Source organism: Choloepus didactylus, chromosome 1 (assembly GCF_015220235.1).
Source record: "Choloepus didactylus isolate mChoDid1 chromosome 1, mChoDid1.pri, whole genome shotgun sequence".
Lineage (NCBI taxonomy): Eukaryota > Metazoa > Chordata > Mammalia > Pilosa > Megalonychidae > Choloepus > Choloepus didactylus.
Window position 1 is genome coordinate 223953595 of NC_051307.1, and position 24051 is coordinate 223977645.

At 36.6% G+C, this 24051-nt stretch overlaps 1 protein-coding gene across 7 annotated transcripts in view; it reads left to right on the top strand.

Moving 5' to 3' along the window:
• MITF (melanocyte inducing transcription factor) overlaps positions 1-24051 on the top strand; it is a 253046-nt gene that overhangs the window by 148545 nt on the left and 80450 nt on the right. For all 7 annotated transcript variants that reach the window (XM_037800175.1, XM_037800181.1, XM_037800192.1 and 4 more), the window contains exon 2: positions 19933-20179. In XM_037800175.1, coding sequence (XP_037656103.1) covers positions 19933-20179 — 247 coding nt within the window. The remainder of the gene's footprint in view (positions 1-19932; positions 20180-24051) is intronic.

Genomic DNA, 24051 nt, shown 5'->3' on the forward strand with positions numbered 1-24051 from the left:
GCCAATACCAAGAACTTGTGGGTCAGTGGCAGAGACAATCTGTGGCGAGACTGAAATGAAGGTTTAGACTCTTGCAACAGCCTTAAATCTCCGGGAACAACTGGGAGGTTTGATTATTAAAGCTGCCCTGGCTCCCTAACCACTCAGACACATGCCCCACATTCAGGGCGGACAGCACCAACAACATACCCAAACTTGGTGCACCAGTTGAACCCCACAAGAATCAGACCCCCACACACCAAAAAGACAAAGTGGGGGAGAACTGACTTGAGAATAGGTGACTCGCGGACACCATCTGCTGGTTAGTTAGAGAAAGTGTACACCACCAAGCTGTAGATCTGACAAATTAGAGACTGGTGTTTTTCATATCCTGAAAGAACCCTATCAAGTAAAGCAAATGCCAAGAGCCCAAAAACAACAGAAAATTTTAAAGCATATGATAAAACCAGATGATATGGATAACCCAAACCCAAACACCCAAATCAGAAGATCAGAGGAGAAACAGTACTTGGAGCAATTAATCAAAGAACTAAAGACAAACAACGAGAACATGGCACAGGATATAAAGGACATGAAGAAGACCCTAGAAGAGCATAAAGAAGAAGTTGCAAGAGTAAATTAAAAAAATAGATGATCTTACGGAAATAAAAGGAACTGTTGACCAAATTAAAAAGATTCTGGATACTCATGGTACAAGACTAGAGGAAGGTGAACAACGACTCAGCATCCTCAAGGTCCACAGAACGGAAAATGAAAGAACAAAAGAAAGAATGGGGAAAAAAAATTGAAAATATCAAAATGGACCTCAGGGATATGATAGATAAAATAAAACATCCAAATGTAAGACTCATTGGTGTCCCAGAAGGGGAAGAGAAGGGTAAAGATCTAGAAAGAATATTCAAAGAAATTGTTGGGGAAAACTTCCCAAACCTTCTACACAATATAAATACACAAAGCATAAATGCCCAGTGAACTCCAAATAGAATAAATCCAAATAAACCCACTCTGAGACATATTCTTATCAGACTGTCAAATACTGAAGAGAAGGAGCAAGTTCTGAAAGCAGCAAGAGAAAAAGCAATTCACTACATACAAAGGAAACAACATAAGACTAAGTAGTGACGACTCAGCGGCCGTCATGGAGGAGAGAAGGCAGTGGCATGACATATTTAAAATTCTGAGAGAGAAAAATTTCCAACCAAGAATAATTTATCCAGCAAAACTCTCCTTTAAATTTGAGGGAGAGCTTAAATTTTTCACAGACAAACAAATGCTGAGAGATTTTGCTAATAAAAGACCTGCCCTACTTCATATACTAAAGGGAACCCTACTGACAGAGAAACAAGGGAAGGAGAGAGATATAGAAAAATTTAACAGACATACATAGAACATTGCATCCCAAATCACCAGGACACACATTTTTCTCTAGTGATCACGGATCTTTCTCCAGAATAGACCATATGCTGGGACATAAAACAAGCCTCAATAAATTAAAAAAAAAACCAAAAACAATTGAATGTATTCAAAGCACATTATCTGACCACAATGGAATACAAATAGAAGTCAAAACCATCAGAGACTTAGAAAATTCACAAACACCTGGAGGTTAAAAATGAGGGGGAGATGAAAACATTCCCGGATAATCAAAAGCTGAGGGACTTCATCACTGGTAGATCAGTCCTATAAGAAATGCTAAACGGAATTGTGCAGGCTGAAAGGAAGGGACACTAAACAATTGACTGAAACTGCATGAAGAAATAAAGATTTCCAGTAAAGATCACATGGTAAATATAAATACCAATACTACTGTATTTTTGATTTGTAACTCCAGTATTTACTTCCTACAGGATCTAAAATACATAAACTGTAATGATAGATCAGTGGTTTTGGACTCAATGTAAAATATATAATTTTTGATAAGAACTACGTAAAGGTGGGGGAATGGAGGAGTATAGGAACGTAGTTTATGTGTCCTATTGAAGTTAAGTTGGTATCAAAGAAAAACAAGATTATTATAGATTTAAGATGTTAAATTTAAGCCCCACTGTAAACACAAAGAAAGTATCAGAGAATATGATCATAGAGATGAAAAGTAGAGTATGGGTATGAGAATTGGGGGAAGGGGCAATGGGGAGTTAAGAAATGAGTGTAGAGGAGGCGGGGCAAGATGGCAGACTGGTGAGCTGTATGTTTTAGTTACTCCTCCAGGAAAGTAGGTAAAAAGCCAGGAACTGCGTGGACTGGACACCACAGAGCAATCTGTCTTTGGGCATACTTCATAAAACACTCATGAAAATGTCGAACTGCTGAGATCAGCGAAATCTGTAAGTTTTTGCGGCCAGGGGACCCGTGCCCCTCCCTGCCAGGCTCGGTCCCATGGGAGGAGGGGCTGTCAGCTCCAGGAAGGAGAAGGGAGAACTGCAGTGGCTGCTCTTATCGGAAACTCATTCTACTGATCCAGATTCCAACCATAGATAGACTGAGACCAGACACCGGAGAATCTGAGAGCTGCCAGCCCAGCAGAGAGGAGACAGGCATAGAAAAAAATAAATAAATAAAAATAACACGAAAAACTCCAAAATAAAAGCAGAGGATTTTTGGAGTTCTGGTGAACACAGAAAGGGGAAGGGCGGAGCTCAGGCCTTGAGGCGCATATGCAAATCCCGAAGAAAAGCTGATCTCTCTGCCCTGTGGACCTTTCCTTAATGGCCCTGGTTGCTGTGTCTATTAGCATTTCAATAACCCATTAGATCTCTGAGGAGGGCCCTTTTTTTTTTTAATCCTTTTTTCTTTTTCTAAAACAATTACTCTAAGAAGCCCAATACAGAAAGCTTCAAAGAATTGCAATTTGGGCACGTCAAGTCAAGAGCAGAACTAAGAGAGCTCTGAGACAAAAGGCAATAATCCAGTGGCTGAGAAAATTCACTAAACAACACAACTTCCCAAGAAAAGGGGGGTGTCCGCTCACAGCCACCACCCTGGTGGACAGGAAACACTCCTGCACATCGCCAGCCCCATAGCCCAGAGCTGCCCCAGACAACCCAGTGTGACGGAAGTGCTTCAAATAACAGGCACGCACCACAAAACTGGGCGTGGACATTAGCCTTCCCTGCAACCTCAGCTGAATGTCCCAGAGCTGGGAAGGTGGAGCAGTGTGAATTAACAAAGCCCCATTCAGCCATCATTTGAGCAGACTGGGAGACTCCCTACACAGCCCAGCAGCCCAGAACTGCCCTGGGGGGACGGCACTCACCTGTGACATAGCACAGTCATCCCTCAACAGAGGACCCGGGGTGCACAGCCTGGAAGAGGGGCCCACTTGCAAGTCTCAGGAGCCATACGCCAATACCAAAGACTTGTGGGTCAGTGGCAGAGACAAACTGTGGCAGGACTGAACTGAAGGATTAGACTATTGCAGCAGCTTTAAAACTCTAGGATCATCAGGGAGACTTGATTGTTAGGGCCACCCCCCCTCCCCGACTGCCCAGAAACACGCCCCACATACAGGGCAGGCAACACCAACTATACACGCAAGCTTGGTACACCAATTGGGCCCCACAAGACTCACTCCCCCACTCACCAAAAAGGCTAAGCAGGGGAGAACTGGCTTGTGGAGAACAGGTGGCTCGTGGACGCCACCTGCTGGTTAGCTAGAGAAAGTGTACTCCACGAAGCTGTAGATCTCATAAATTAGAGATAAGGACTTCAATAGGTCTACAAACCCTAAAAGAACCCTATCAAGTTCAGCAAATGCCACGAGGCCAAAAACAACAGAAAATTATAAAGCATATGAAAAAACCAGACGATATGGATAACCCAAGCCCAAGCACCCAAATCAAAAGACCAGAAGAGACACAGCACCTAGAGCAGCTACTCAAAGAACTAAAGATGAACAATGAGACCATAGTACGGGATATGAAGGAAATCAAGAAGACCCTAGAAGAGCATAAAGAAGACATTGCAAGACTAAATAAAAAAATGGATGATCTTATGGAAATTAAAGAAACTGTTGACCAAATTAAAAAGATTCTGGACACTCATAGTACAAGACTAGAGGAAGTTGAACAACGAATCAGTGACCTGGAAGATGACAGAATGGAAAATGAAAGCATAAAAGAAAGAATGGGGAAAAAAATAGAAAAAATCGAAATGGACCTCAGGGATATGATAGATAATATGAAACGTCCGAATATAAGACTCATTGGTGTCCCAGAAGGGGAAGAAAAGGGTAAAGGTCTAGGAAGAGTATTCAAAGAAATTGTTGGGGAAAACTTCCCAAATCTTCTAAACAACATAAATACACAAATCATAAATGCTCAGCGAACTCCAAATAGAATAAATCCAAAAAAACCCACTCCGAGACGTATACTGATCACACTGTCAAACATAGAAGAGAAGGAGCAAGTTTTGAAAGCAGCAAGAGAAAAGCAATTCACCACATACAAAGGAAACAGCATAAGACTAAGTAGTGACTACTCAGCAGCCACCATGGAGGCAAGAAGGCAGTGGCACAATATATTTAAAATTCTGAGTGAGAGGAATTTCCAGCCAAGAATACTTTATCCAGCAAAGCTCTCCTTCAAATTTGAGGGAGAGCTTAAATTTTTCACAGACAAAGAAATGCTGAGAGAATTTGCTAACAAGAGACCTGCCCTACTGGAGATACTAAAGGGAGCCCTACAGACAGAGAAACAAAGACAGGACAGAGAGACTTGGAGAAAGGTTCAGTACTAAAGAGATTCGGTATGGGTACAATAAAGGATATTAATAGAGAGAGGGAAAAATATGACAAACATAAACCAAAGGATAAGATGGCCGATTCAAGAAATGCCTTCACGGTTTTAACGTTGAATGTAAATGGATTAAACTCCCCAATTAAAAGATATAGATTCGCAGAATGGATCAAAAAAAATGAACCATCAATGTGTTGCATACAAGAGACTCATCTTAGACACAGGGACACAAAGAAACTGAAAGTGAAAGGATGGAAAAAAATATTTCATGCAAGCTACAGCCAAAAGAAAGCAGGTGTAGCAATATTAATCTCAGATAAAATAGACTTCAAATTCAGGGATGTTTTGAGAGACAAAGAAGGCCACTACATACTAATAAAAGGGGCAATTCAGCAAGAAGAAATAACAATCGTAAATGTCTATGCACCCAATCAAGGTGCCACAAAATACATGAGAGAAACACTGGCAAAACTAAAGGAAGCAATGGATGTTTCCACAATAATTGTGGGAGACTTCAACACATCACTCTCTCCTATAGATAGATCAACCAGACAGAAGACCAATAAGGAAATTGAAAACCTAAACAATCTGATAAATGAATTAGATTTAACAGACATCTACAGGACATTACATCCCAAATCACCAGGATACACATACTTTTCTAGTGCTCACGGAACTTTCTCCAGAATAGATCATATGCTGGGACATAAAACAAGCCTCAATAAATTTAAAAAGATTGAAATTATTCAAAGCACATTCTCTGACCACAATGGAATACAATTAGAAGTCAATAACCATCAGAGACTTAGAAAATTCACAAATACCTGGAGGTTAAACAACACACTCCTAAACAATCAGTGGGTTAAAGAAGAAATAGCAAGAGAAATTGCTAAATATATAGAGACGAACGAAAATGAGAACACAACATACCAAAACCTATGGGATGCAGCCAACGCAGTGCTAAGGGGGAAATTTATAGCACTAAACGCATATATTAAAAAGGAAGAAAGAGCCAAAATCAAAGAACTAATGGATCAACTGAAGAAGCTAGAAAATGAACAGCAAACCAATCCTAAACCAAGTAGAAGAAAAGAAATAACAAGGATTAAAGCAGAAATAAATGACATAGAGAACAAAAAAACAATAGAGAGGATAAATATCGCCAAAAGTTGGTTCTTTGAGAAGATCAACAAGATTGACAAGCCCCTAGCTAGACTGACAAAATCAAAAAGAGAGAAGACCCATATAAACAAAATAATGAATGAAAAAGGTGACATAACTGCAGATCCTGAAGAAATTAAAAAAATTATAAGAGGATATTATGAACAACTGTATGGCAAGAAACTGGACAATGTAGAAGAAATGGACAATTTCCTGGAAACATATGAACAACCTAGACTGACCAGAGAAGAAATAGAAGACCTCAACCAACCCATCACAAGCAAAGAGATCCAATCAGTCATCAAAAATCTTCCAACAAATAAATGCCCAGGGCCAGATGGCTTCACAGGGGAATTCTACCAAACTTTCCAGAAAGAACTGACACCAATCTTACTCAAACTCTTTCAAAACATTGAAAAAAATGGAACACTACCTAACTCATTTTATGAAGCTAACATCAATCTAATACCAAAACCAGGCAAAGATGCTACAAAAAAGGAAAACTACCGGCCAATCTCCCTAATGAATATAGATGCAAAAATCCTCAACAAAATACTTGCAAATCGAATCCAAAGACACATTAAAAAAATCATACACCATGACCAAGTGGGGTTCATTCCAGGCATGCAAGGATGGTTCAACATAAGAAAAACAATCAATGTATTACAACACATTAAAAACTCGAAAGGGAAAAATCAATTGATCATCTCAATAGATGCTGAAAAAGCATTTGACAAAATCCAACATCCCTTTTTGATAAAAACGCTTCAAATGGTAGGAATTGAAGGAAACTTCCTCAACATGATAAAGAGCATATATGAAAAACCCACAGCCAGCATAGTACTCAATGGTGAGAGACTGAAAGCCTTCCCTCTAAGATCAGGAACAAGACAAGGATGCCCGCTGTCACCACTGTTATTCAACATTGTGATGGAAGTGCTAGCCAGGGCAATCCGGCAAGACAAAGAAATAAAAGGCATCCAAATTGGAAAAGAAGAAGTAAAACTGTCATTGTTTGCAGATGATATGATCTTATATCTAGAAAACCCTGAGAAATCGACGATACATCTACTAGAGCTAATAAACAAATTTAGCAAAGTAGCGGGATACAAGATTAATGCACATAAGTCAGTAATGTTTCTATATGCTAGAAATGAACAAACGGAAGTGACACTCAAGAAAAAGATACCATTTTCAATAGCAACTAAAAAAATCAAGTACCTAGGAATAAACTTAACCAAAGATGTAAAAGACCTATACAAAGAAAACTACATAACTCTACTAAAAGAAATAGAAGGGGACCTTAAAAGATGGAAAAATATTCCATGTTCATGGATAGGAAGGCTAAATGTCATTAAGATGTCAATTCTACCCAAACTCATCTACAGATTCAATGCAATCCCAATCAAAATTCCAACAACCTACTTTGCAGACTTGGAAAAGCTAGTTATCAAATTTATTTGGAAAGGGAAGATGCCTCGAATTGCTAAAGACACTCTAAAAAAGAAAAACGAAGTGGGAGGACTTACACTCCCTGACTTTGAAGCTTATTATAAAGCCACAGTTGCCAAAACAGCATGGTACTGGCACAAAGATAGACATATAGATCAATGGAATCGAATTGAGAATTCAGAGATAGACCCTCAGATCTATGGCCGACTGATCTTTGATAAGGCCCCCAAAGTCACCGAACTGAGCCATAATGGTCTTTTCAACAAATGGGGCTGGGAGAGTTGGATATCCATATCCAAAAGAATGAAAGAGGACCCCTACCTCACCGCCTACACAAAAATTAACTCAAAATGGACCAAAGATCTCAATATAAAAGAAAGTACCATAAAACTCCTAGAAGATAATGTAGGAAAACATCTTCAAGACCTTGTATTAGGCGGACACTTCCTAGACTTTACACCCAAAGCACAAGCAACAAAAGAGAAAATAGATAAATGGGAACTCCTCAAGCTTAGAAGGTTCTGCACCTCAAAGGAATTTCTCAAAAAGGTAAAGAGGCAGCCAACTCAATGGGAAAAAATTTTTGGAAACCATGTATCTGACAAAAGACTGATATCTTGCATATACAAAGAAATCCTACAACTCAATGACAATAGTACAGACAGCCCAATTATAAAATGGGCAAAAGATATGAAAAGACAGTTCTCTGGAGAGGAAATACAAATGGCCAAGAAACACATGAAAAAATGTTCAGCTTCACTAGCTATTAGAGAGATGCAAATTAAGACCACAATGAGATACCATCTAACACCGGTTAGAATGGCTGCCATTAAACAAACAGGAAACTACAAATGCTGGAGGGGATGTGGAGAAATTGGAACACTTATTCATTGTTGGTGGGACTGTATAATGGTTCAGCCACTCTGGAAGTCAGTCTGGCAGTTCCTTAGAAAACTAGATATAGAGCTACCATTCGATCCAGCGATTGCACTTCTCGGTATATACCCGGAAGATCGGAAAGCAGTGACACGAACAGATATCTGCACGCCAATGTTCATAGCAGCATTATTCACAATTGCCAAGAGATGGAAACAACCCAAATGTCCTTCAACAGATGAGTGGATAAATAAAATGTGGTATATACACACGATGGAATACTACGCGGCAGTAAGAAGGAACGATCTGGTGAAACATATGACAACATGGATGAACCTTGAAGACATAATGCTGAGCGAAATAAGCCAGGCACAAAAAGAGAAATATTATATGCTACCACTAATGTGAACTTTGAAAAATGTAAAACAAATGGTTTATAATGTAGAATGTAGGGGAACTAGCAGTAGAGAGCAATTAAGGAAGGGGGAACAATAATCCAAGAAGAACAGATAAGCTATTTAACGTTCTGGGGATGCCCAGAAATGACTATGGTCTGTTAATTTCTGATGGATGTAGTAGGAACAAGTTCACTGAAATGTTGCTATATTATGTAACTTTCTTGGGGTAAAGTAGGAACATGTTGGAAGTTAAGCAGTTATCTTAGGTTAGTTGTCTTTTTCTTACTCCCTTGTTATGGTCTCTTTGAAATGTTCTTTTATTGTATGTTTGTTTTCTTTTTAACTTTTTTTTTCATACAGTTGATTTAAAAAAGAAGGGAAAGTTAAAAAAAAGAAAAAAAAAAGAAAAAAGACAAACAAGGAAAAAAAAAAAAAGATGTAGTGCCCCCTTGAGGAGCCTGTGGAGAATGCAGGGGTATTCGCCTACCCCACCTCCATGGTTGCTAACATGACCACAGACATAGGGGACTGGTGGTTTCATGGGTTGAGCCCTCTACCATAAGTTTTACCCTTGGGAAGACGGTTGCTGCAAAGGAGAGGCTGGGCCTCCCTATATTTGTGCCTAAGAGTCTCCTCCTGAATGCCTCTTTGTTGCTCAGATGTGGCCCTCTCTCTCTGGCTAAGCCAACTTGAAAGGTGAAATCACTGCCCTCCCCCCTACGTGGGACCAGACACCCAGGGGAGTGAATCTCCCTGGCAACGTGGAATATGACTCCCGGAGAGGAATGTAGACCCGGCATCGTGGGATGGAGAACATATTCTTGACCAAAAGGGGGATGTGAAAGGAAATGAAATAAGCTTCAGTGGCAGAGAGATTCCAAAACGAGCCGAGAGATCACTCTGGTGGGCACTCTTACGCACACTTTAGACAACCTTTTTTAGGTTCTAAAGAATTGGGGTAGCTGGTGGTGGATACCTGAAACTATTAAACTACAACCCAGAACCCATGAATCTCGAAGACAGTTGTATAAAAATGTAGCTTATGAGGGGTGACAATGGGATTGGGAATGCCATAAGGACCAAACTCCACTTTGTCTAGTTTATGGATGGATGTGTAGAAAAGTAGGGGAAGGAAACAAACAGACAAAGGCACCCAGTGTTCTTTTTTACTTCAATTGCTCTTTTTCACTCTAATTATTATTCTTGTTGTTTTTGTGTGTGTGCTAATGAAGGTGTCAGGGATTGATTTAGGTGATGAATTTACAACTATGTAATGGTAGTGTAAACAATCGAAAGTACAATTTGTTTTGTATGACTGCGTGGTATGTGAATATATCTCAATAAAATGATGATTAAAAAAAAAAAAAAGCTAAGGAGACAAAAGATAAACATTGCCATATAATAGAATTAGAACAAAAATCAAGAGAATAGAAGAATAGATCATTTCAGGATAGCAAAGTCTTGTGTAAACAAAACAGCAACCAAAGATAACGCCAAGTAAATTTAAATTAGTGCTATATGTAATACACAAAGCACCGAATTTCAAAATACACATATACCACAATATACTTGGCAGACAACAGGTTAATGGCTTTACTACATAAAGAAATTTTTCAAATCAATAAAAAAATAAACATATCAGTGGCAGAAGATATGACTAGACAATTCACTGAAGAAGAGATGGAAATGATGGCAAATGTATGAAATAAGTTTTACCTCATTTGTAATCAAATGCAAATTTCAAATTTCAACAAATTTACCACCAAAATTTGTCATATATGTATGTATTCAACATGTATCCTATAAAATGGTCCAAAATATTTCTTTTTAATGAATATGCACTTAGTAGAAGTGCAGAAAAACAGGCATTCATGCAGGCTCTAAGAGAAAAATCTGACAATCTATAAAAAAGTCTTAAAAATGCATTCTCCAGGAAGTAGGATATACATTGTTAAAAAACCACATTATCCTAAAGATAATAATTAGGGGTTTGAGAAAAGATGTTTGCCATAGCATTATGTAATTGCCCCCAAAAAAGAAAAATATATAAATATTGGACAGCAATAAGGTTAAGGTAAATGATGGTGTATGCCTACAACTGGAACAATACAAAGATAATAAAAAGCATGTAGTAGGCAAACACATTTAGCTATAGGAACTAGTCACAATATATTTCTAATGAATAAATTACCAAAGAGTAGATGCATTCTTCTATTTATCCAACACACTGAGTTCTGGATTTAATTATACAAATTATAATAATTCGTGTGTATATGCAGAGAAAATACAGAAAGGAAAGAAAGATAATAGCACAGTTACATTTAAGTGTTGAAAATTGCAAAGAAGGTAATGAAATCATGATCCCACCATTGTCCACTTTAATAAATGTGGTATTTTGGAAAAAAAAAAAAAAAAAAAAGAAATGAGTGTAGGGTTTCTGTTTGGGGTGAAGGGAAATTTTTAGTAATGGATGGTGGAAGGTGATAGCATTGCAACATTCTAAGTGTGATTAATCCCACTAATGGAATGCTAGGGAGGGGTTGGAATGGGAAGATTTATGCTGTATATATGTTTCCACAATTGAAAAAAAAAAAAAAGGCAGTCTAAATAGATAACAACAATTAAATGCCAAGGATGATCCTGGATGGGATCTGAGGATGGAGGAGAGGAGGCTCAAAGGGACACAGTTGGGACATAAGAAAAAAAAGGAAATATAGAATATAAGCTTTGTATCAATGTTGAATTTCTTGAACTGTGCTTAATGGGATTGCATAAAAGAATGTTCTTGTTCATGGGAAATGTATACGTGAGTTACGTTGTTTGTTCAAGGATGTGTGCAGCTTGCTCTCATATGTGCAGAAGACAGAGCAATAGAGGATTGGTGAGAGGGAGGGAGGGAGGGAAAGAAAGAAATGGTGGTGTGACAGGATATTAAAGCTGGTAGATGGGGGTATTGGGGGAGGGGGGTCGGGGTATGCTGGAGTTCTGTGTATGGGGTTTGTATTGTTTTTGCAACTGTTCCTGTAAGTTTGAATTTATTTCAAAATAAAATTAAAAAAAAAAGAGCGTGCCAAGCTATAGTGGTATCTGTGGAAATTGGAGGTCAGTTGTGACCATACAATGAGAAAATGGCAAAACTCATATCCTTGATCTAAAATATTTTTTAGAAAAAGAGATTGACATTTTCCTTAGTTGGAGTATATAGAAGTGGACAACACTTTGGATGGGGAATGTAACTAACTTTAAAAAACAGTCTGGTAATGAAAGTTGCCTAGAAGAGCATTAGTCATTTACTACAGAGGTCTCAAAACTGTTTTCATCATCCCTCCTAGTTAATTTTTTTTTCCAAACATGTCCTCTCAATGTATTTTTTATTTTATTTATAAATTATATACATATGGCACTGTATTGTAACATTTCATTATAGAATGTGCAAAAATAGAAAATAAAAGTGATGAGATAAAATAAACTAATGTAATTTATTCTTCCTGTACCCTGAAGAAACATCTTTTGTTCTCCTTTGAAGACCACTGATATATTGGGAGTCTTTTGAAGGTTCTGTTTGATTTTGTAAGATCAACTAGATCTAATCAATAATTGAGATTACTTTTATTTGTTCAGCTTAATGAATATTAACCCTAAATAGATATGGAGACTCTTCAATTTTTTCCAGCTACTTGGTGTCAAAGTGGTAGGAAGTGAAGATGTTAGATTTTTAACTTAAATATATAATTGCATTATTAATTTTTAGAATGCTTTCCTCCTTTTGTACAATGGAAGGTACAAAGCTTGATGAGGACAGGAGTCCAATTTGGACAGCATAATATCCCAAATGCCTAGCAGTACCTGGTCTTGGGAAAGTATTAAAATATTTGTTTAAGGAAAGAAGGGAAGAAAAGCATGCTGCATTTTGCAAGTCTTTTTATGTTCTCTGTGCCAGAAACCTGTAGTGTTTATTATCTGAGCTGGTAATTTTACCAGAAAAATCTGGACTTCGGACAGATTTTCATTTTTCTTTTTCTTGACCCCTGAAGCCCAAGTTTAATGCAGTCAGAAGTCCAGAAGATCTCAGTTTCTGAAGCCAAACTGTGAAATCTGGTACTTTCACATTTAATGGGTTATACTCCCAGCTATTTTAAGTACAGGTGATGATATAGTGTCTTACTGGTAATTGACTCCATCATACATGGTGAAAAAGTCATCCTAAGTCACTTTGGAAGGAATGAAAAGATTGAGATAGTAGAAATGCTGATCACCCTGAAATGTTAGACACCCAGGCTGTCATTAAAAAAAAAAAAATCTTCATTTACCAACTCTTATTTCAGTGATTTGTTCATCTGGAGGCACTTTGAAAAGATTCTTTAGGATTTCTTTTACTGACAGAATGAAGTAAAATTGGTTGGGGTAATTTCTACAAATTCAACCTATCATTTCCTTTTTTTTTTTTTTTTTTTAATCTTCATTTTATTGAGATATATTCACATACCATGCAGTCATACAAAACAAATCGTACATTCGATTGTTCACAGTACCATTACATAGTTGTACATTCATCACCTAAATCAATCCCTGACACCTTCATTAGCACACACACAAAAATAACAAGAATAATAATTAGAGTGAAAAAGAGCAATTGAAGTAAAAAAGAACACTGGGTACCTTTGTCTGTCTGTTTGTTTGTTTCCTTCCTGTTTTTCTACTCATCCATCCATAAACTAGACAAAGTGGAGTGTGGTCCTTATGGCTTTCCCAATCCCATTGTCACCCCTCATAAGCTCCATTTTTATACAGTTGTCTTCGAGATTCATGGGTTCTGGGTTGTAGTTTGATAGTTTCAGGTGTCCACCACCAGCTACCCCAATTCTTTGGAACCTAAAAAGGGTTGTCTAAAGTGTGCGTAAGAGTGCCCACCAGAGTGACCTCTCGGCTCCTTTTGGAATCTCTCTGTCACTGAAGCTTATTTCATTCAGGAAGGCTCCTTTATCTTGGGGGTCCTGTCCCACATTCATTTTTATTGAGATATATTCACATACCATACAGTCATACAAAGCATACAATCAATTGTTCACAGTATCATTATATAGTTGTGCGTTCATCCCCAAAATTAATTTTTAACATTTTCATTACCACACACACAAAAATAATAAGAATAAAAATTAAAGTGAAAAAGAGCAATTAAAGTAAAAAAGAACACTGGGTGCCTTTGTCTGTTTGTTTGTTTGTTTCCTTCCCCTATTTTTCTACTCATCCATCCATAAACTAGACAAAGTGGAGTGTGGTCCTTATGGCTTTCCCAATCCCATTGTCACCCCTCATAAGCTACATTTTTATACAGCTGTCTTTGAGATTCATGGGTTCTGGGTTGTAGTTTGATAGTTTTGGGTATCCACCACCAGCTACCCCAATTCTTTAGAACCTAAAAAGGGTTGTCTAAAGTGTGCGTAAGAGTGCCCACCAGAGTGACCTCTCGGCTCCTTTTGGAATCTCTCTGCCACTGAAGCTTATTTCATTTCCTTTCACATCCCCCTTTTGGTCAAGAAGATGTTCTCCGTCCCACGATGCCGGGTCTACATTCCTCCCCGGGAGTCATATTCCACGTTGCCAGGGAGATTCACTCCCCTGGGTGTCTGATCCCACGTAGGGGGGAGGGCAGTGATTTCACCTTTCAAGTTGGCTTAGCTAGAGAGAGAGGGCCACATCTGAGCAACAAAGAGGTGTTCGGGAGGAGGCTCTTAGGCACAATTATAGGGAGGCCTAGCCTCTCCTTTGCCGCAACCGTCTTCCCAAGGGTAAAACCTATGGTAGAGGGCTCAACCCATCAAACCACCAGTCCCCTATGTCTGTGGTCATATCATTTCCTTTTAACAACATAAAATTTTTGTGTTGTAACCATAAATATCCATTGATGGTTTGGGGACTGATGTCTTTTGTTTGTCTGTTTAGTTTTATAATGCCCATTTGGCAGGACTGAGTAGTTATTCCCATTCCTTTCCATCCAACATGTTGAATTCTTTAACAGGACTCTTCAGAGCTTTCACCAGGTTCACTGGAGATGGGAATGAAATGTGAATTTCTTCAGACGTCAAGGAAAGTGTGCTGGTCTAGGAATCAGAGTTGTGGGTTCATGTCCCAGCTTTCCTACTAAATACATGGCTGAATCTTGAACTCTTTACTATTAGTTTCCAAAACTGGACAGGTATTAGAATCAGCTGTAGAAGTTTTGTAGACGTACTGATTCCTGACTACCTAGACTGTAATCAGAATTTCCAGGGATGGAGACTAGGCATTTTTATTTTAGACAAAGACCTAAGTTTATTCTGTTGCAGCCAGCCTAGTACTTTTTGCATTTGGAAACCCCTGAAGCTTAACATATCCATGATATAACTTTCTTACCTGAATATAATGTTAATAGTATTTGCCTCCTCTTTGTCTCCACTGTGTGTGCTAACATCAGCCATTTCTGAACATATCACACTCTACCCCAGTGCAAATGAATGCAAGACTTGGAGTTGTATCAACTGAATGATAATAATGAAGATTATTTTTATTTGAGAAAATGCTAGGATTCTTATTTTATGGCTCATGAGAGAATTGCAGGGTAAATTATCTTTTCTCTGTGTCCCTGTAAAACTTTGTTGAGTTTTCTGAATTGAATAGGGATTGTCTGAACCTTATTAGATAGATCTGCTTTGATCCACATTTTTATGTAGGGTTATAAAAAATTACTTCCTCAAATCAAAAATGTACCATGTTCATAGTTTAATATTGTTTTTACCACTAATTTTTAACTATGTTCCAGTTTATTGGACTATAGTCCAGTCATTGTGCTAAGCTATATATATCTATTATCATTTTTAAACCAGAGCACTGCTAGGTGGATGGTAATAAACACTCTTTATTCGGAAAACTGAAGTTCAAAGTGATTGACTAACTTGGCCAAGGTTAGTAAGTGGCAGAAGTAGGCTCTGTCTGAGGAATCAAAGAAAGGAAAAACCACAAGGAAAAGCTTAACCTCTCTTTCGGCCTAGAGAGTACATTTCAACTAAAGACTGATTCCTGTCTTAGAATCACAGATAACTGTGATTTCAAGACCAAAGACTGACTCATAATAAAAGGGTGCTGGCATCACTTTCAAAGGTGAGGGGTGAACAGGCAGATGTTGTTTAGATGCCGAGGTATTATATTAGAAGTAATGGAATTCCTGATACATTTAAGTCGTTGATGAAGGCAATGAAATAAAATATTTGAATTTAGTACTATACTGCATAATTCAGAGCACATGTTCACAAATCTGTACTATCACTGAGAAAGGGGGAGGTTTTGAAGGTTAATGGGAAATATTTAAGTTCAACCAGAGGTAGGAACTCAGCTCACATACCTATTGTCCATACACTCTATTCTAGCTGTGGTGCTTAGTGCTTTAATTTAGCTAACATATTTGGTCAGTCGTTGCAGTACATTTGGAAGTGGGTTTTGCAGAGGCTCAGAGAGGTTAAGTGGCTCCATTAAGATCATGTTGCTCATTCAGGGTCTGAACTAGACGGTGGGTCCATCTGTTGGCTGCCCACCTTGAGTCGCTGTTGAGTGATTCCAGTTTTCAGGGTTGCATGTCTGGCTTCAGTGATTCGGGTGAATTCCCACATGGAACTAGATGAAAATCAGATAATCTAGATAATTGCCTTAATTTTAAGCCATTTCAGTAAAATTATGTGACCATGACTTTAAACTGTGTAATTAGAAACCAGGTATTCCCGGCACCTGGCACAGAGGAGACCCACCCAATAACTATTTGTTGAATAAATGACCTTTAAATAATCAGATTAAAAGGAATCAGACTCATGGAATTAGGATTATCTAGAGAAGATTGAGCTTCATGGGCCCTGGATGAGTTCAGTTAGCTTTTATAATTAATAAATTTGGGCAACTGTCCTTGCTAAGCATTAGTGGCTTCAGCATCAGAGCATCATTTTTAAAAACAAGCATTGTAGCCATCAGGAATGTTCTCACATGGACCTTGATTTTGAATTTAAAATATTATGCTCATTTGTCTTGCTAACATTTTGGAGTGAAGAGAGCATCTTTTTTAGTTGTCTGTAAGGTGGTAATTGAAGATTCAATTATTTCTAAGAGAAAGGAATGTTTAAAAGATTGAGGGCAAAACTGAGAATCTGGGAGGCATCTCTAACAACATGGAAATAACAATGCTTCCTTTGCACTTTTTTTTTTTTTTTTTGAAAGATTCATTAAAATAATGTCAATTAGTTGAGACCTGCTTGCTAGATTTTCTTTACTTGGGTTTACTTTATTTATGCCGGTTTACTCTATAACAATGTACTTTTTTCTGATAGGATATTTCAGAAAATGCTTTAAATGATATTATCAACTTTAAAGTTGAAGTCTCAGCATGGTTGATAACTAGTAATTTTAATTTAAGATGTCTCAAGAATATTTTACTGTTAATTGAAAGTTTTTTTCCCCAGTCTCACAACCAGTGACTTGTCTTGAGCAGCTAATTAGTGCGATTATTGCACAGCTGCATTTGCTACAGCACAAAGGTTTGCTCCTGTTTTTATCAAAAGGATCAGTCTCTCTGGGAATGTTTTAACCTGACAGGCTTTGAAAAGTAAGACAGTTTATTTATTTATTTATTTTTAAATAGGTTTTTTCCCCTTGTTCTTTTCTTGGCTTAGGAAAGTATGTTTGAGCATTGAATATGTAGTCAAAAGTAGGAAAATCTGTTTTCTTTTGATGCTTTTTTAGTAGAGTCTTTCCAAGTGAATAGATAATATACTGAATAATTGCTAAATATTCTTATCATTTGGTGAGTGGATGATATTAAAATAATAAGCACAGTATTAATATCATTCCATTTCTGTGTGCATGTGTGTTTTCTAACTAACAATGTAGGAAACTGTAAACGAAAGAGGATTTAAGTTTTCTGAGATGCTGAAGACTTCCAAGAAATTCAGTGTGCTGGATACAATTACTGCTTCCCCTTGGTATTGCTAAAATATTGTCTGTGATAGACCTAGTCTCTTTTCTTCTAACCAAATGGTGACTGTTGACCATGCAAGTCATTTCCTCATGTTCCTCTGCCATTGAAGAATATAATGACTTTATTATGGTTTGGGGGGAATAAAAAGAAATTAATTTGTAATTCCATTCCCAGTCTGGCAACTATTATCATGTGAATGTATCGCCTGCTGGTATGGGCATATATACCCACACATTACTTATTTTAATCAGAATGTAAATACACTTTTGAATCTTACTTTTCAGTTTACTCTTATTGTATCATTTTCCACCTTGCTCTGTAGATGTACAACTTTTTTTGTAAAAAAAATTAGGTAATATTTTATCAATCTCAAGTATCATTATTTACTTAACCATTCTTATATTATTGGTCACATTTAGGTTGTTCAGAATATTTTACATTTTGTAAGTAGCTCTGTAATGTAAAACTTTCCACATGTTGAATTATTTTCTTAGTAAAATTGTCCACCAGTGGAATTTCAGAGTCAAACTCTATGAACAATTTTATAGCTTTTTGATAATACGGATAAGCTGTTTTCTTAAAGAATTGTAATAATATATACCAGGGGTGGCTCAGAGTAACATTATCATTACACTCTTCTTGTAGTGCCCTCTTTTATTTTTTAATGGGATCATACCTTAAATACTATTTTGTATCTGGCTTTTCAGACTTTGATATATTGTTTGTTCACGTCAATAAATGTGTTTTATACTGTTTCTAATGGCTGTGTATAGTATTATATTATATGAAACTATATCACAATTTCCTGAGCTAATTTCCCATGGTGAAAATAAACTGCTAATATAACTTTTATTATGCAGTTTTTCTGAAACTGTGTGTGGGCTGTTTTGTTACCTTCAGAGTTTGACGATTCCTATCTTTAAGGAGCTCATAGGAATGGGCAAATTATTTAAAGGCTTTTTTGTTGTTGTTGTTAGAAGGTAAAGACAGTACTGGTTATTTATACTCAAGGAAGCAAGGAAGGAAGCTGGAGATGCAAATTCTTTCCTTGAAGGGTGACTCACTCAAGAGTGAATATTTTTTCAAAAGTTATTTTATTCTTGCTTGCAGGTACTGAAGTTTTCCTTAAAAGGAGATTTAAATAATATATATATATATATATATATATATATATATATATATATGTATGTATGTATATACCTAGAAATAATGATTATATTTTCTGGATAATAATAGCAACAGCAAACATTTATTGAGGCAGTACTACATGGAACTCATTGTACTAGGGGATTTTTGTATACTATTTTACTTAATCCTCGCAAAATCCCCAAGAGCTAGGTAGAGCTCTAGAACATAAATGATGCAATAGAAAATTTAAAACATCTTCCGCTGTTATAAATGGATAAGTGGGTAAAACTCTATTGTTATCCACTCTTTTTTAGATATAGTAAGTGAGGCAGAGAGCAATTTGTATAACTTACTATCATAGAGCTGGCAAGATAAGCAATCAAAACCATATTTAGGATAATTAGGAAGGCTTTTATGCTTAACTTGGGATGAATGTTTTAAGTATTTTAAATGATTTGGGGAAGAATAAGGATCCACAAGATCAACAGAAGTAGGCCTCATGGGGAGCTCACTGAGTGTGTGTTGTAGAGGGCATGCCAAAATGAATCAGAAGAAAAGGTGGTACAAAGAAAACCAGGCAAAGCAGAATTGGGTTGTCAAACCAGCTTGTCTTCTCCTTTTCTCAAAGGCTGCGACCAAGTTCAATGTTAACAGTCTTCCAAATGTTTCTTTCATTAATGGTTTTTATTTCCCATATTAGTGAAGTTTCCTTATGACAGAGTTCACCTTTCTTTAAACTATTCCTTGTTAGTAAACATTTTAGATAACTTCATGGAACTTATATAGCATGTGGGAGTAGTTATTTCATCAGATTCAGTAATAAAAAGCAAATCAAGCAATGTAAATGGAAATCTGGGTGCCAGAAAGACTCACTGCTTCTTGGCTTTACATATGGTGCTGCTATATTTGGTGGTGATGAGTAGTGTGCAATATAAAATGTCAGGAAAAAAAAGTAAGCCGCATGATAAAAATGCTTAGATGTAATCAAGCTGACTTATTTTAATTCAACTACTAATGACTAAAATCCTGTCAACCTCTTGATTTTCAATTATGTGGAGTACCATCCTGCAACTTGATTATATCTGCAAAGGCTCATTTCAGAGTTTGGTGCAATTTAGGATACCCCCAAATGCAAACGAAGCATCTCATTAGGAAACTAAATGTGTGTCTTTTGGTTTTCCCATCGCAGTTCGGCGGAGCATCCGGGGGCCGCCAAGCCTCCGATAAGCTCCTCCAGTATGACGTCACGCATCTTGCTACGCCAGCAACTCATGCGTGAGCAGATGCAGGAGCAGGAACGAAGGGAGCAGCAGCAGAAGCTGCAGGCGGCCCAGTTCATGCAACAGAGAGTGCCCGTGAGCCAGACCCCAGCCATAAACGTCAGCGTGCCCACCACCCTACCCTCTGCCACCCAGGTGCCAATGGAAGTCCTTAAGGTACGTGAGCGTTGAACCAAGCCACCTCCCCCAGTGTATTCCATTTTCTAGATGTTGTATTTATATGAATGTATATTCTGTAATATTGACCTGTGTGAATCATGTTTGTAAACTCTAACTCCACTGACTCGTACATGGCTTTGTTTTTTAAAAGAAGGATGCAACTACTGTAACTTCAGTAGTGACCCTCAATAAATGGCATAGGAGTATCAGTGCTCAATGAGAAATCTCGGCTAGAAATAAACATTTGTTGTGATGATTTTTTTCCATCTTTTCTTGGGAAAGTTTTAAAATGTGAATGTTATCTGAACTAGGCCTCAACTAATAGCTTGTATATATTTTTTCTTAACTATATTCCATGGCCATTCTTTATTTTATTTTATTTTATTTTTTTAGTTTAGTAAATAATCTTGGCTATAGAAGCTCTTCTACAAAGTCTCCTCAGATATAAAACTGTAGAAGAACTTTCTGTACTTTAATAACCCACCTGTGTAATCCTGTTACTGACGTGAGTTGTCTGCTTTAGGTCTCTTTGATTTCTTGCTAGAGTAGAAACTGCAGGAGCTTATTAGCAACATTCTATCAGGGACATATAGCTTCCTAATTACTAAGAAAAATTGTAACGAGTCTGAGAATAGAATTACATCTCACACGTGTCTTCCACATCACATAGAAAGATACTCCTAGTATAAAGATAAATACTGCAGCTCTTTTAAATGTAACTGACTTGAGAGAAGTTCAAAGAAAAGTAAAGGGAAACTTCCTTACTTTTGTAATTGTTCTTTTTTAACTCATTCCCCTAATTGATTCATTCTAGAGTCCCATGTGTTACTGTTCATTAAACAATGTGAACTTTACACGCCGGTGATTCATTGTTGATTCTTGTATTCATTCCTATGCTCAGAAAAAAACATCTCCTGCTATTTAAAGTTGACTCTTAAAGCAAGTACAGGGATGGTGTGTTATAATTAGGAAGCAATATATGATTCTTAACAGGAAGTTGGAAAGAGATTCTTAAAAACAAATTAAAATTCAATTATTTTTTATTTGCACAATCGCTTTTAAAATTTAGTGTCAAAATAATGAAGCTCTTCGATAAGAGAAACCAAGCAAAAATTCTGCTATGGCAGAAAAGATCAAAATGATTTAATATAAAATTTTACTTTAATATGATTGTTTGAAGTTCCAGATATTGCCACAATTTCAGTATGTTTTATTCTTCCCCACCTTCTTCCTCAAGTAAAGTCAAGATTTTCTCTCTGAAATAGATTATATATAGAATCTTTCAGTTCTGTTTAGGTGAAAATTGACAGTCACTATTGATTTAAATGGTCTGATGTTCTTTTATTTTGTCTCTAACATTGTACGTAGTTATATTAATTAAATAATAAGATGTCGAGAAATATGTCTATTTTATTCATTATGATAGTCTACTTTTTTAATCTGAAGGGCAGATTTTAAAAGATGCCACGTGAATTTGTGCTTGTAGTAGTTTATGTGAAACTAAAAGGTAATGTTTTGTATTATTGTAAAGTATGTTAATTAAAATCAATATTCCTGTTAACGCAGTTGCATCTAATTGTGGGGAAACTACCCAAACTTGATTGTATTGCAACATCATTTCTATACCGTATTAAAAATAAACATACTTTCTAAATGTGTTAATACTTAAAATATGTTATTTTGAAAATGATTGAAATTAAAATCTCTATTAACAGAAATAATATCCCCATTTTCCTTAAATGTTGCTGTGTCCTGGTAACACTTGGTTGACCTGCAGTCTCCAACTTATGTCTGCCAGAATACTGTCCAAAGTTAAAGCACAAAAGTTAAATTATTTGAAATGGAGACATAGATTAACTGAAAATGAATGATTGATAAAGTTATATTTTAAGCTAAATAGAATTTATCTCTTTTCCACTTTTGCATTGTTACTTTTCAGTTGTGTAAAGTACTTTAGTGTGTCACGTAAATAAAAAAACAATTGTAGGGATGGCAATGTGGATAGGTTTGACCACCATTTATTACTTTCAAATGAAAGTCCGAATAAAAATATATGATTTCATTTAAGGTGACATTCTAAGAGATTAAAATAACATTTTTTTTAGGAGAGCATCATATCAGTGATCGCTTCAGTCACTTAGTACTTTATAAAAATAGTTTTGTAAGTTTTCAAAAGTTTTATGTGTTTATGTGGATTGAATGGGAATATTCCTATGAAATATTTACTTTAGGCAAGTTGGAGAAATATGTTCTCTTTTTTTTCCTTTTTATAGTTTTAAAATCTTATACATGATTTTCTAAAGTAAATGGTGAGTAGCAAAAAGAGTTAACTTGCTTAATCTTGGACCATTTTTACATGAATATAAGTTTTCAAGGAAAGTGTCATACTGAATGACTAATGCAGCACATTATGATACAGATTATAATGAGTAAATATTTTCTCGTAATGTAGCCCAAGTAAAGATTTAAATTGCTAAAATGGAACATACCTGCTTCTCAGTGGAGACAGATATGAAAAATCACATATGGTAGCATGCGCTAGAAAATCCTGGTTAAATCTCGCTGTCTCCAATACGTTTTGCAGGAACTTGGTAGAAGAAAGGCCATAGTTTTAGTTATCATACACACAAACTCAGATTACCAGTAGTTTATATCAGTGAATTAAATGACTGATTTTGAAAAACTAAATTTGCATTTTTAGGTTAATTCCTTTCTTTGTCAGAATTATGCTTAAAATATCTTATGAAGCTTTGTATATAGCATGTTTAAAAACAGTTGACTTCTGGTAGACTTCATGAAAAACTCCAAGGACTGGGGTTTAGAATTCAGATTAGGTGTCAGAAATTTGCGTCACTCATTCCTCACTTGGTCATTCTTTGGTCTGTAAGTTCTGCAGTATTAGCCTGTGGTTTCTATATTGATTTCATTAATTTTATGTAATTACTCCTATTACAGGCATACCTCAGAGATGTTGCAGGTTTGGTTCCAGACCACCACAATTAGCAGATACCGCAATAAATAAAGCAAGTCACATGAAATTTTTGGTTTCCCAGTGCTTTCAACATGCCTTCTCACTAAGCTTAATCCTTTCTAACTTTTGATTTGAAGTGAGAGATGTGTGGCTCTTCCTTTCACTTGAACACTTAGAGCCACTGTAGGGTTATTAATTGGCCTAATTTCATTATATTTGTGTCTCAGGGAATAGGAAGGCCCAAAGAGAGAGAGAGAGATGGGGGAATGACTGTTGGTAAGCCAGTCAGAACACACACAACATTTATCAGTTAAGTTTGCTGTCCTATATGGGCACCATTTGTGATGCCCAAAATAATTACAATAGTAATGTCAAAGGTTATTGATCACAATCACCATAACAGATATAATAATAATGAAAAGGTTTGAAATACTGCAAGAATTACCAAAATATGACACAGAGACATGAAAATAGTACACATTGTTGGGACAATGGTGTTGATATACTTCCTTGATGCAGAGTTGCCACAAACCTTCAATTTGTAAAAAAAAAAAATCCAGTACAGTATCTGCATAGTACATTAAAGTGAAGCCCAATAAAACGAGGTATGCCTGTGTTGATCTTATTGGATGATATGAAATGATTAGTCTAACCACTATACATGTACAGATTGGAGATACTCCCTAGATTTCTTAAGAACAACCTTATTCTATTGGGTATTGTAGTTTAAGGATGCGTCTTTACCATAAATGCATCCACATTTGGAATGCATAATATATTTTCTGAGTAGTAAGCACACCTTATATTTCAGATTGCAAATTAATAAAAAAAAAGTCATTAAGAACCATTACTGGAGGATGAGTTGACATGTTAGTTATACAACCTGAATTCTGAAATT